Source organism: Tauraco erythrolophus, chromosome 28 (assembly GCF_009769465.1).
Source record: "Tauraco erythrolophus isolate bTauEry1 chromosome 28, bTauEry1.pri, whole genome shotgun sequence".
Classification (NCBI taxonomy): domain Eukaryota; kingdom Metazoa; phylum Chordata; class Aves; order Musophagiformes; family Musophagidae; genus Tauraco; species Tauraco erythrolophus.
The window spans coordinates 6,233,153-6,247,830 of NC_141492.1; the positions used below are offsets into that span (position 1 = coordinate 6,233,153).

The 14,678-nt window shown below is 46.3% G+C and overlaps 1 protein-coding gene across 1 annotated transcript; it reads left to right on the top strand.

Annotated features, from left to right (window-relative positions):
• Nucleotides 1-2,166: 2,166 nt before the first annotated feature.
• GNA11 (G protein subunit alpha 11) lies at nt 2,167-14,678 on the top strand. The gene is made up of 7 exons (XM_086627784.1): nt 2,167-2,303; nt 6,665-6,849; nt 8,386-8,540; nt 9,567-9,695; nt 11,126-11,255; nt 12,011-12,164; nt 13,858-14,678. The coding sequence occupies exons 1-7, from the start codon at nt 2,168-2,170 to the stop codon at nt 14,046-14,048; spliced, it is 1,080 nt and encodes a 359-aa protein (XP_086483910.1). The 5' UTR covers nt 2,167; the 3' UTR covers nt 14,049-14,678.

Below are 14,678 nucleotides of genomic sequence, written 5' to 3' on the forward strand. Positions count from 1 at the left end.
GCCTCCTCCACCAGAGATCAGTAATGAGGGAGCAGCAGGTGGAATTTAAGTGGAAAACAGAACCTGTTGTTTGTGAGTATCTCATGTTTCTGTCTCAGCCAAGACTGCCAAGAGGTAGAGACTGGCAAACCATGGCACAAGGCAGACAGGTATGTAACAGCTCTATCGTGCTTTTTTGGACCTTCAAAAAGACTGGTTACATACAGACCTCCAGGCAGAGTAGACTAGGAAAGGTGAGTGAGCCCAGCCCAGGAGGTGTGGGAACACACTGCAAGCAGATAGAATGGGCAGTGTTGGAGCTAGGTGTCCACAGGATGCCAAAACACCAGCAGAAGCACCTACAAAAAGAAAAACAAGAGACTGGGTAAACTAAAGAGTTAGGGAAGTTGAAAGTGAGACGAAACAACACCAGATGGAGCAAGAGAAACCAAGACAAGCAGGGGGAGAGGAAGGTGGGAAGAGACTTCTCCTTTGGAAAGTTATGTGTGCATTTGTCTACCTTTCCACGTGGAATACGTGGAGGGGAGGAGGCAAAGCAAGACCTCTTTCTTGAAGGAGAGATTTGAAATGAGAAGCATGTTCTAAAGCACTTACAGCTCCATAGGGCTGGGATGGACCAGACACTGCTGAATCAGGATACGCAACCAGTACAGCTTGTAACAGCTGGATCTCTGGCATCCATCTGAAAGGAAGGTGGGAGCTGCAGCACGTGGATTTTGGCAGCACCTGCTACTGCACGATTTGGCCATGGAAAAAGGGAATCTTCTAAATTTTTGGAATTTTTTCTTTATGTATGAAGGGCATGGGGAGAGCACGTGGCTGGCCAGGGCACTCTGCTACTGGGTCCCCAGGCCCTGTCAGTGCTCATTGCTCTGTGGGTAATGCCAGACCTAAGGAAAACAGTGCTGGGGTGACTGGGATACAGGGACAGGACTTGGTCTGATTTGACACACACCCGTTGCCTCCAGCTGCTGCCACTCCTCTTCTGGAGGCGTTGGGGATGAACTGAGGTTGGGAAACTGACTCTGCAGGTAGAGAAGTGGAGCTGGGGGTCCCAAGCAGCCATCCAAGGCAGGGCAACGGGTGTGCAGCCACGAGCACTCGCAAACGGTGTGTGCACGGTGGGGTTGTTCAGAAAGATGAAGCTTGCCGTTGGCAGCAAGAGGACGAGCACGTGGCAGTGGCTTGGAAGGGCAGCCTCAGGCTGCCAGCCGGGGTACCTGTTGCAGGGCAACAGGGACTTAATGAGAAGCAATGGGCAAACCAGGGTTAAAGACAGCTTCGGGACTCCTGTCGGGGAGCTGCAGAGCGAGGGAGGGCTCGGAGGCGCCACCCGGAGTGCTTAGTTGCGGCTCTGTCCCTGTCTGGCCCCGCTCTGGCGGGACATGCTCCGGAGACGGCAGCAGCCCGAGCCTGGGAGCGCTGGGCTGGTGCTTCTGGGCCTCGGTTTTTTTTCCTGCTCTGCATCGCGGACTGCCGCAGCCGTGGGCGGCAGGAGGAGGCCGGGCCGACGGGGTCCGCGGGGCCGACGGCTGCGGCTGGCCCGGCGGGCTCCGCCGAGGCGGCACGGGACGCCCCCGGCTGGCGGGTGGGCCTCGAGGGATGCGGGAAGTGCCGCAGCGCCCAGGGTCCGCCCCGCGCCGCCGTCCGAGCGGCTGCCGCGGCCCCGACGGCGCAGCGGCGCCAGGCCCGGCCCGGCCCGCCACCGTCCCACAATGCCCCGCGCGCCCCGCCCCGCCCCGCTGCGGGGACGAGCGCCCTCCCTCCGCCCGGCCAACCAAACTTGCGCTCCCGTTGGCGGCGGCGCCCCGCCCCGGCCGCGCCCCTCCGCGCTCTCCCACTGGCGCCGGCGGCTGTCAGTCAGCGCTTGTTTTCGGCGGCAGCGGGTTAGGCTGCGCCGGCTCGTCGGGCGGTGTGAGGAGGGAGCGGCGGGCGGCGCAGCCGGGCGAGGGCAGCGAGCTGAGGGGGGGCGGCGGCGCTAGGCCCGGCCGCAGGGAGTTGGGGCCGAGGCCGGGGCCGGGCCGGGCCGGCGCCGCGGAGGGAGGGCGGGGTGGGGAGGGAAGGGGGCGCGGGGCCGGGCCGGGCCGGGCTGCCGGCCGTGCGGAGGACGGTGGTCGGTGCCGGGGGGTGGGGGGGAGGGCGGGGGCGTCCCGGCCGCGGCGCGACCATGACTCTGGAGTCCATGATGGCCTGTTGCCTGAGCGATGAGGTGAAGGAGTCGAAGCGCATCAACGCCGAGATCGAGAAGCAGCTGCGGAGGGACAAGCGCGACGCCCGCCGCGAGCTGAAGCTGCTGCTGCTGGGTGAGGAGCGCCGGGGCCCGGCCGGGCCCGCGGGGCCGCCGCTCCCGCCGCGGGGCCTGGGCCGCCCGCCCGGCCTCGGGCTCGCGGCGGTCTCGGGGCTTGACAGGTCCGCGCGGGCCCGCGGGCCCGGGCCGTGGCGGGGAGCGGGTGTGGCGGGGAAGCGGCGGGAGCCATGAGCGATCCGCGCCTCCGAGCCGTGTGCTCGGGGCGGCCTTCCCGTCGGTGCCGGGACCGGCTGTCTCACCCGCCGCCTTCTGTTTGCTTTCCGTGCGGCGTTCTCTGTCAGGGTGGGCTTTGACGCGAGCGGGAGCCATGGAGCTGAGATCGCTGGTTCCAAATGCGGGCGCGCACGCACACGCGTGAAGATCGTCTCGAGGAAACGCTTCCCAGAGTGTGCTGGCCTTTACTGGTGAATGAACGTTTCCTGGTGGAGTTGGTGCTTTTCAGTATCGTCAGGGAACTTCTGGGCCTTGAGTGAACATCTGTGGAAAAATTCGCCTCCAGCTCCTGAACCACAGAGTTCCCCTTGCGCAGTCCTGGGAGGGCCTGGGGTTAGGAGCTTGGTGTAGCAAACCTGAAGGGAGACAAAGCAGGAAAAATGCACGAGTTCTGTGTCTGATGGTAGCATTGCCTTCAGAGATTGCCAGTGCAGCGGTGAAGATATAGGTGTGCAAACGGAAATGTAGTAGTGTGTTGTGGTTGTGCAGATCGATAACTATTGCATGTTTAGATAAGATTTATAGGGATGGGTAATTGGTTACAAGAGCAGCCAGCTAAGATTTCAGGCATTCACGTCCTTTTTCAGCAGTGAGTTTGATGTTCATGTCCAGGCAGCCCCCATATTAAACTTAAGTTATGGTTTTCATGGGCACTGCAATTTATCATTGCTCGTGTATGTATCCTACTTTGTCTTAAATACTCTGTCATCTCAAGCTGGAACGTGAAGCAGGTCTGATGGACTGAGTTTATTCACTTTGATCTGTTGTGAGTTGGCAAACTGTTAAGGTACACGTGAAGAATTAGGATGATTGTCGCAAAAACAAATGTAAAACTTTGCAGAAGTGAAGTGAGGCCCTGTCTGCCCAGTCCTTTGGAGGTTTCCAGTACTGACATTGTGGCATAGTGATAATTGTTAAGGGAATGCCAGGCCAGGGCTTTTCTTCTCACCATGAGTCCTCCGTGATTAACATGTTGCTGTTCTTCAGGTGAAAGGTAAAATCGAGGACTTGACACTTGTGCTCTTTGAAGATGCTGTGTCAATTTCTGTAACACAGAATTCTGCTTCTTGTAGACTAGAGAATGTGTGCCTTGCTCTTATGCTTCCCTAAAGCAGTCCCACAGAAGCAGCTGTTTGAAATTAGGTTGGCACTATAGGATAGATCTGGGTTAAGAAGGTCCCACTGGATCTAAAGATTTCACTTTAGAAATAATTAAAATTGCTCAGGAATGCTTTCTGCTTTTCTAAAAGATACAGTTAAGTAAGATTCAACATCAGATTTAAAAAAAAATAATCTATATGAGGTGGTTAACATTGGATAAGCAGCAATCCCCGTTTTAGGACGTGTTTGCTAGATGCTTTTTACTGGATACGGCGTTGCACATTGCCCACCTTAAGTTGTGGCAGGTAACGTGTGTTCCCTCTTCTTGATGAAACTGCTGCTTGCAGGGATTTCTTCTGTCTTGCTCCTGTTGTGTGCAGTTCTTACATTCATAAATATTAGTGATCGTATTAGCGGGAGGGCTTTCCCAAATCTTCAAAAATCTGAAAAGAGTGTGGAGGGAGTTTCTGCCTTGTAGGTAATTTTATTTTTTGTCGTTCCATCTAGTGACAGTTAGTTTGTTGAAGCCTAAAGCAGAAAATTGGGGTGAAGAATAACAGTGCTAATCGATGATCAACCTGATAATAAGAAATTTGATTTCAAGGTATTGGGCATTGTCCTCTGGTACAAGGTAGTCGTTCATCTTTTTACTCTGTGTGTGTGTGAGAATATTTTATACAAAAATTACTTGTGATTAAGCATGGGATACTCTTGACTGAGTAATGTTTTTACAAATGCCTGTCAGGTACTTGGGGGTCATTAGTAACTTACTGTGAACTCTGCTGCTTTCATGTGTTGTCAGAAGAAATGGTGAATTCAGATTATCTCTTTGTCTCAACATCGGCATATTAAAAAGGGTTATTGTGCTCTTGTAAATGCAAGAGCATACATGCTCACCAGAGCTTATAACATTCTGGTGTAGTGCTGTTCTGTATTGTTGATGGCCGAGGTAGAGGCAAGAGGCACCTTTAAAAAAAAAAAAAAAAACAAACAAACCAAAAAAACACACCAAAAAATGGGTGGTGATGGAGGGACAGGAAGAATCTGTGCTTGAACTCTTAAGTTCTGAAGTAAGTGAATGGCTGGTGCTGAGGTTTCTCTTACGTTTTCGTAAGAGAATGCTTTAAATTACCACTTTTTTTTTTTTTTTTCTCAGTTTTGGTCGCTGTGGTAAAAGACAAGGAAGTGTTTCTCACCACAGTGTGAGAAACCACAGAAGATTTCAGTTTCCATTTTTTCCCCCCGTTTATGGTGTAGCTTTCTGTTTAAGATGGAGATAGCTTGCTGTATATTAATGATGTTTATAATGTTAATTTCTAATTTAGATGACATAATTTCTGTCAGTTCTTGGATATGGGAAGAGTTTGTTTATTTTCAACATGCTGCTTCTAGTTATGTGCTTGGTGCTTTTATTTGAGGTATTTATTTGTTTACCTTTTAGCCTGACACTATAAACATGAGTAATTGAGAATTGTGATGAATGAGATCCTGTCTTAACATACCTATCCCCTGGTGCCAGGGGAGGACCTGGTGGTTCCGTGGACAAAGCCAGGGCTCTGCCAGGCTTGTTTGTAACTGCGGATCAAACAGATTTGTCACTTCTGTGACACACTGTAGGTTTGCTCTCAGTAGTCCAGTGAGCTGGGCCACTATCTTAAAGAGCTGTGTGGCGTTTTTAAGTATGTATTCTGCGTATTGATAGCAAATTTTAGAAGGCTGAGCAAAAGTACTCCACAGAAGTGTCGATGGTATACACCTAGGCTGTTGCTTGTGGGATGAAGTGTGGAGGTATGCTAATCACGTGCGAGACTTGACCCGTACGTCCCTTCCACAAAAGGTGCTGTGTATATGTGGAATGGAAGCCACTGGGTACTTTCCGTAATACCAGTTGAATCATGAATTTAACAAGGCTGTGTAACAGCACGGGTACTTTGTCGGATGATGTTTTTCTGTCATACTTACTGTGTTAGAAAGTTCTCACTGTCTCTATATCGTCTGTTGGCCTTCACATGTTAAGTGGCACTTTCTGGGGCCATAAATGTAGGAGTGGGAGGATCTGCCCAGCTGACTGTGCAGGAAGCGGGTGTTGAAAGGGCTGGAGTGTTCCGTGTGCTTCGGCCTGAGCGTGTCTTGCCCCGACGTCTCTCTGGGAGCCGGCGTCTCTCTGGGATCCAGCTTCTCGGGGGCAGCGCAGCCGCGCGAGGAGGAAGCGGCAGCCTTGCTGAGCAGCCTGCTGTCCGTTAGGGATCCAGACGGAGTGCAGACAGCTGGGAGCAGCATCCTACTCTGTGCTCCCTCTCAGTTGCTATTTTTAACTGTGTAATATCCAAACGCTGCTAAGCAGTATTTGAGGTATCTTGCCACAATGATGATTATCATTTCAGTCCTTAAAAGCAAACGTTATGTTTGCACAGTAGTTTGGGGTACTAGGCAGATGCACTGAGTTGTTCACATCAGGTGGATAATTATGCAAGTAGTTTCTTGAGCTCCATTCTCCTTTAGAGTTGATTTTTCTGTTGCATTTGGTTCTTTTCTGTGAAAAGACACGTAGTTTGTAAGGGAAAGAGCATTTTGTGACAAATCACAGCAAAAGAAAGTTCACCCTTTACTGCGCAAACAGGCCCACTCACACACGTCTCAGTTTGCAGCGCTCACCAGTCGAGAGCACATCTGGGCCCTCTGACTGGTGCTGTGACTGTAGCATCGCGCTGGAGTATCTGGGAATAGGTCAGGTGTGACGGACAAGGGCTTTTTGACGCAGAACGTGTGGGAGTGGCTGTAATGTGAGATTTGGAATAAGTACCAGAGCTGCTTTTGAAGGCTGTTGTAAAGGACAAGATGTCTCTTCTGCTAGGTTTGTTGTGGGGATGAGCAGGACCACCCAGGCTGTCTTTTAGTAGTCTGGAAAGTGGATAAAAGAGTAGTTGGAAGTAGTGTGTACCTGGGCATAGTAAGAGTATGATGTGATTGATGTTAGCTTGGTTTCTTCTGTAGCAAACCTTGCTTGTGATGGCTCCTAACTCTCTCTCTTGCATTCTGTAGGCACTGGGGAGAGTGGAAAAAGCACGTTCATTAAGCAAATGCGTATCATTCATGGCTCAGGCTACTCCGAAGAGGACAAAAAAGGCTTCACCAAGCTGGTGTACCAAAACATCTTCACTGCCATGCAGTCTATGATCAGGGCCATGGAAACCCTGAAGATTCTGTACAAATATGAACAGAACAAGGTAAGTTTCTCACAATTTTTGCGTGTATCTTTAGGCAATGGGGATTCTAGAGTTTGACTCATAAGTTTCTATTTGTTTGTGTCCTTCTGCATTGCAATCTTAACCTCCCTGAACTCTTTCCTGTAAATGTTTTGTGCTTAAGGACTGCTTTTTCTGACATTTTGCTGATATCTGACTCAATTTACTTGGCTGTACTAAGGGACAGAGCAACTTTCTCAGGATGGTTTGTGCACTGGTCTGCATAGTGAGTGGTGGGAGCAAGGGATTGGGATAGGATATAGGAGAGGTGTTCTTTTTACTTGTTTCAAGGATTCAGTGTTGTTAAATGTGTCAGGCTTTTCTTTGCCTGAGTTACTATTCACATCGGAACTTGAAGGTGACAAAATACATCCTGGACCCAAAAGACATCTCTACTGGTAGATATCAGTATTACTGCAATCTCTCAGTTTTTCTGATTGGTACTGACCAAAGGTACAAACCTTTCTTGAAGGATTTTGGTCTCAGCCACAGAAATGTGGTTTGAACTGAAGCCTGGCTTACTGATTTTGGGTCCAGGAATAAATTTTTCAGCCAGATCTGGTCTAAATTATTTTAGCTTTTTTGGAGGAGGACAAGGAGGGTGAGGGTGCACCAAGAAATTAGATTTTTTTATTACGTTTGGCTTCTTTAATGCTTAGTACCTTAATATTTTTAAGTTAAATTACTTTTTATCTGTTCTGTCGCACAGTATCTTGGAGCTGATTTTTAACAGCTGTTTGTAGGGACTGAATGGTGCACCTGGAGTTCTTGAGTCTGAACACCCGTTTTGCCTTTAGAGAGGTTCTGCAGTCTCAGTGATGAGAAGAGGCAGGGTGTGAGGAAGCTTGTCTAGCCTGCACTTTACCTGGGGCATGGTGGAGGTGTTTCGATAGGTATAATCTGCCAACTTTTACTTATGATAACATGTGCAGAACTTGGCTCTGTTTTTTATTTTTTCCTGATATAGGTGGTGTAGGCAAAAGCCCCTTCCTGTGGCAAGTGTACTAAAGATTTCAGAAAGCAGCTTGGTGTGGTTAATAACCTCACAGATGCCACAGGCTGTTGTAGTGACTGTAGTTCTTCCTTTTCTTATAGGTTGTAGAGTGGACATTTGTATTTTTTTTCTCAATAGGGATCATGACTGAAGTAGGCTGAAATAATGTCTCTATTGCTATTCAAAATGTAGTTTAATTTTTTTTTTTGCAAGAAACCTGAGATAGCAACTTGTTACCCAACTGCAGTTGAACATCCTCAGAATTTGGGCAGTCTGTGGTTCTTCACAGTGAATGCTCTGCCTTGGAAACCACTGTGTTTCAAAACACTTGGTGATCTAATGACAGGTGAAACCTGCTGCTGTTTTACAGCTCACTTTGTGAAGGACCATGTGATGCTTTGGGGAATTTTGCTGATGTCTGCTATGTCTTAGATGGATACTTCGCACTGACCAACCCTCTGCCTCCTGCCCCCCCTTCTTTTTTTTTTTTTTTTTTTTTTTTTTTTTCACTTTTCAATCTCCAGGCCAATGCAGTGCTGATCCGGGAAGTGGATGTAGAAAAGGTCATGACATTTGAGCAGCCATATGTAAGTGCAATTAAAACATTGTGGAATGACCCTGGAATACAAGAGTGTTACGACAGGAGAAGAGAATATCAGCTTTCCGACTCAGCTAAATAGTGAGTGTATAATCACTGGCATGCACTGGTAGACAGTAGTTATGGTCTAAGAAATAATGCCTGTCCAGTTTTTTAAATTGAAATCTAGAGTTTGTTTCAAAGGGCAGGAACACTGCTGTAGGTTTCACTACATAGTTTGTTTAAAGTACCTTTTATTGTTTTCGTTGAGGCAGATGAGTCTTGCTAGTATTTTAGACAAGCTGCACGGTCTCTGCTCACTATGTGCGTTGGGATAAAAATCATAGGCATATGAGAGAGGCACTTTGCCTCTATCAGCCTGAAGTATCCTTGGGAAAGGTTAAGATGAAAGAGCAGTGGGAGCAGGTATCTGTTAACTTGTTTGAATCTGGCTCAAGAAAGGCAAAGAGCTTTGTTGGAGACCAGGGAAGCTATGTTTATTTGGGGATAGGTTTAAATCTGGAAATTCCTTTACCATTTGCTACTTCTCATGAGGCTATGAGGTGTTCTGGTGGGTAATAAAAACAGTTGTTCACACATCTGCTTCTGGATATACCTGAGGCTAGAATCTCTCTCTACCTTATGTCATCTGTGTTGGTTCTGGCTCTTAGGCAGCAGAAGTGTTGCTCTTTTTCTTCAGATTTGTCCTTTGGACTACAGGTGTATATGGACGTGTAACTTAAGGGATTTATTTTTAACAAAGTCTGACTCTGGTGACATCGATTTGTTTATAAACAGAAAACCTCAGATGAGACTTGATTCTGAAACATAGGCATCTACTGTACTTAAGCTTCCTCTCTATTAAAGGTTGTCTTCCACACTCGTATGCAGAGTTGGTTGAGTTGTCCTTAATGTGTCTGTTTATCCTCCAAAGGGGATGGCTGGTGAATTACTGTTCCCCAAAGATGTATTCTGTTACTTTTCCACATCATGTTTTAAATGGTTTGGGTGACGTCTGACTCCCTTGTTACACTAGGGAAAGACTAAACGTGGCAGTGTTTAAATCTGTATATTTATGTGCTCCAACCTAAGGTAGTTTTTTTTTTTTTTCCATTGTGCTTCTTGTAGCTATCTTAGCGACGTGGATCGTATTGCTACCCCGGGATATCTACCAACTCAGCAAGATGTGCTACGGGTTAGAGTTCCTACGACCGGGATCATAGAGTACCCCTTTGACCTAGAGAATATTATCTTCAGGTACTGAACGTGTATTCGTGTTACAGCTGATCTGAGAGAGGAGTGACACGGTTTCAGGGAGGATGAGTTCTGGACTGCTTTAGAGTGTCCAGGTGCTTAGTTAAGAGGCTTGAGTGGATGTATGTGCTGTGAAATGGTGAAGTATCTGCTGACAGGTGCTCCTATGACGGGAGTGGTGTAACATTTTATTCTGATTAAGGGAAGACTCCAAGCCAAAGCATGGACTGTCACAAAACAGAACGTGCTTTTGAATCGGTGACACTTAAAGCCCAACTCACCATCTCACAGGAATTTGTGTCCTTCTTGGGAAGGATTGCATTACTGGTGCCTGAGGCTGAAGTGGTGGCTTGTGAGGCAGCTGAGTAAACTGTTGGTAGCTTAAACCACCAAGCGGAGGTGGGGGAAGCTCGCTTTGGGCAGTGTTTGACTTGAAATGTATTTCCCTTTAAGAATGCTTGGCTCAAACAACTTTGACCGTTTATTACTCGTTCAAAAAGAGATCACTTTTTGTGCAGAAATACTTCCTTGTTTGTGGCACCTAATATTTGCCTTCCGAGATGATTTCTTTGCCTACCTCGTGCTCTCAGGATGACCCCAAAGCTTGCTGCCCATGCTGCTGCAGCAGTAGATGGTATTTGGAGGCTTAAGGCAGCAATCGAGCATAGCATAAAGGACACAATGACATGCCTGCCTATTGCAAAGCAATTTTCTCCCTAGCTCTCTGGTACTTAAATGCTCCCTGCCCTTCTCTACCACTCTCTTAACATCACAAGACAGGAATAAAGAAGCCTGCATCCTCTTTCTTAAACCGTTCAGTTACAGAGGTGCAGAAAGTTACTCTCCCTGTTCTGGTTTGCTGACCTATGAAATAAGTGTGGAGTTTTAGCAAAAGTGGACTGTTTGTGTTGCACTTTAGGTGAGTGACAAAATAGTTTTAGCGTACTGTGCAGGTGGGACTTAAAACTGAGGAGCTGAAGCACATTACTGTTAAACAGTGCATTCTTAGAAAAGGTTAATAACTAAAGAAAGCTCTCTGTACAAGAGAAGTTCTGAGGCAAGCAAATGCTTTAATAAAAAATAAAAATACTTCGCTCATTTGACAGAGCAGGGTTTTGAAGGACTTATCTTTTCAGACTCAGGACTGCTAATTGGAAAACCAGAGCAGAACGCAACTAAAAATGGTAATGCTGATATTTGGGATTTGAATTTGGCGTCACTCGCCTATGGCCATCTCTTCAGTTTGATATATTTCTGCAACAGAATATTTTGTAAACTTGATGGTTGTTAGCAAGCTCGTAGCATTACGTCCTCGTGCCAGGTTAACTTGAATGGTAAAGAGCCGCATTTGTTCTCGTCGTGTGCTGGTCCTTTGCGTTCAAAGAGAGAACTGCAGCTACTTCGGTGGTACTTTATGTGTTTCTCTTCCTTAGAATGGTGGATGTTGGAGGTCAAAGATCAGAACGAAGGAAGTGGATCCATTGCTTTGAAAACGTGACTTCCATCATGTTTTTAGTAGCACTTAGTGAATACGACCAAGTTCTGGTGGAATCTGATAACGAGGTAAGCCAAAGAATGGGTACTCTGCAGAAAGGTGGAAGGAAAGGGGGAATGTCTTTCTAGCTGCTTGGAGGTTCGTACCAAAGTGCTTGGTGCCAAGCTGGATTAGCAAGTATTGTGGTTTTGGCCTTCAGTTCTTCTTATGGCAAAGGGAACATGAACCTCAGTGGGTCATGGTGTCCCTGAGAATGGAAAATGCACAGTGCATTCAAATCATCTGTACTTCTCAAGTAATACTGAAATGCTCTGAAATTGCGGAATTCTGTGTGCCTTGGAAGAAACTGTGCAATGTGATTGCATGCTCTTAAAAATCACCTGTTCCTCTTTTCCACGTTACTTTGTGCTGTGACTGTTGTCTTGTTCGATGGTGACTAGTCTCTCTGAAGGTGCAATACAGAATTTTTGCACTTGCTAATAGATTAAAAAAAATGCCATTAGGTAACAGCCGATACTCCTTTTCTACTGGACAAAACGTGTTCGCAAAGTATCATGGCCAGTCCTTTCACGTGACTGTCAAAGCACAAAATGGCTTTTAAGCCTTTCGATATGAACGACCGCTTAAACGAAGCTTGAGTCCATCAGATTTTGCATTTCCTTTCCGTTCACTGGCGCAACTTGAGCCGGAACCGACTTGGGGCCAAAGTATTCTGTGTACAGCATCAGAGATGCTTGATTGATACGGACAGTATGTGTGCAGGTAGCAGAAAGGCATCTTAGTGCTCATTTGTGAAAACAAGACTTTCTTTTTCTTGCTTCAGAACCGGATGGAAGAGAGTAAAGCTCTCTTTCGAACCATTATCACTTATCCATGGTTCCAAAACTCTTCTGTTATCCTCTTTCTCAACAAGAAAGATCTATTGGAAGACAAGATTCTATATTCCCACCTTGTTGACTATTTCCCGGAGTTTGATGGTGAGTGGTTTTTAAGAAGGAACATTCTATATGTAGAAGAAGGGGTGGAGGTGGTTTGGTTAGAATTTTTTTTTTTAGAAAAGAAAACTCACATCTAGAGGTGGGGAAAACATCTTTATTTGAGAAGGAATGCCTACCACAATGAGGAAATGTCACAAAAATATCTTAATCATATGTATTTAACTGGAATCTGATCAAATGATCAAATAATGATCCTCTTCTAGAGGAAGAATTATTCCCCACCCTCTCCCCTGCCCCCCAATACGTACTTCAGAGTATTAAATAATGGAAGTCTGACTTTCCTACCTGTATGCTCGTGCATACAACCCATTTCATAAACATGTGGCAATTCCCCGGGCATTTTAACCCTTTAGTCAAGAGGTGACTTGAGTCCTTGTTTTGAGAAACTGAGTGGTCAAATACCCAAGTTGTTCAAATGATGGTGCTGAAAAATCTCAGCTAGCATGAAATTCTTATTAGCGTGTCATCTGCAGCTGTGGACAAATGGTATCTATGTGAAACAGAGAAATTCCCATCTGAAACAAAAGTCCTTAGCCAAAATAGCATTCCAGGCTCTTCAGTTGAGTGCACTTAAAGTTGGCTGGTAACACATCTGCACAGGGCTGAAAATACATAAAAGTAATGGAGAATGAGATCAGGCAACACGCTTCTTGCCACGCTCTCACGTAGTAACTCTGTCCTTATGTGCTTTGAAAATACAAGGTAAGGGAAGAATTGCCATTCTGCAAGTAGCTTGCTGCTTTTAAACGACTAATGAATTGCTCCTTATTAGTTGTCCTCTCACTGCTGGAGCTTCATGCCCCCTGCTGTCTGAAGGCACGAGCACTCTGGAATTGTCAGTGGTGGAAAACAGCACGTTTTTACAGCAGGCTGGGGATGGCTGGTGACCTTATCGGTCCAATAGTGCATACTTCTAATATAACTTAACAGCTGGAAACAAGATAGCAACATCAGGAAGTATCATATACTTCCGTTTTTTTCATGTAAGTGTTTACTGTAACTCCTCCACGGATGCTGTGTGGCTTGTGAGTGGGAGGTAGCCCATCAGACCACCTCTTGAGAGATGGTCCTTGCCATGGGGAATGTGACACCACCAGTACTGTGAAAGAAATATCAGTAGGTGACTTTTTTTCTGAGGAGCTGTCAGCAACACGAAGTAAATACTGGCAAAAATTCCAGTTTTTAGCTCCCGTGAGTTTACCAGCCAGTTAGGACAGACCACAGTGTCGACTAAACGTGACTCTTGATTGCAAAACATACACTTGTGTCCTTTAGTACATAACATCCATCTATATGTTAGCAAGAAATATACATCCCATCTCCAGAGGAGAGCATCGTGTTACATATATCCAGCATCTGTCACTGTTTTCTAGGGAACGCAGCACGTACTGGGTTATACCAAATGCTGTATTTTGAAGCACCATCTGAAATGACACCTTGGTGTCTGTCAAAACTCTCAGCCTTGGAAAAATGCCTTTCGTGAGTTTTGGTTAGATAACTGAAAAGTAGAAGACGTTTCAGCTCCTGGGACTTTTATGCAATAAATGATCTTAATTTCTTCTTTATAGCTCTGTAACCCATAAGAAAAAGTGTGCTAGCAATTATTCCAATGGATCGAACTGGGGGATATGCTTAGCATAAATCCATTAACTGGTTTCCTTGTTTTCTGCAGGCCCACAGAGGGATGCACAGGCAGCCCGTGAGTTCATTCTCAAGATGTTTGTGGATTTAAATCCAGACAGCGATAAAATCATCTATTCTCACTTCACATGTGCCACAGACACAGAAAACATCCGTTTCGTCTTTGCGGCTGTCAAGGACACCATCCTACAGCTCAACTTGAAGGAGTACAACCTGGTTTGACCTGTTCTGCTCTTGGCCCCTTGAGAGGCTTCATTGTGGAGAAAAGACAAAAAAAGAAATTTTAAATATGACAGGAAAAAAAGTTTTAATTTTTGATGATGTAATGATTGCAAATTGTCTGATCTGTGGAGTGGCAAGTGCTCAGTGTTATCCTGGAGTCTCATGTCTCTATCCACAGAGTAGTTGATTTCATATTTTTAACAAATTGCTTTTATTTCACAGTTAACGGGGATATGCCTCATTTCTTCAGCACCTTGCTTACTTCTTAATTTTTGCCAAACAGCTAAGGCAGTCTCATCTTGAGCTTTCCTTTGTTGCTTAGCCACTTTTTTCCCCCCTTTTCATTCCCATGGTATATATATAAAAAAACCCCTTTCCAGATGAGATTGTGAATTCACTGGACTGTGGGAGTGCAGAATGCTACTGGTCCCTTTGCCTTGTGCTATAGGGTGCCTCTGTTGTAATTTGCAAATCCTGCTTGCTTTCTCCGTCACTCCCTCCCTTCTTTCCCTTCCCCTCCCTTCCCCAGGACACGCTCCATGGTTCACTGTGATGAAATGTTGGGGAGGAGCGATTGCTCTCCAACTATTGTGCAAAAAAAGAAAAAGGCAAAACAAACAAAAAAAGCCA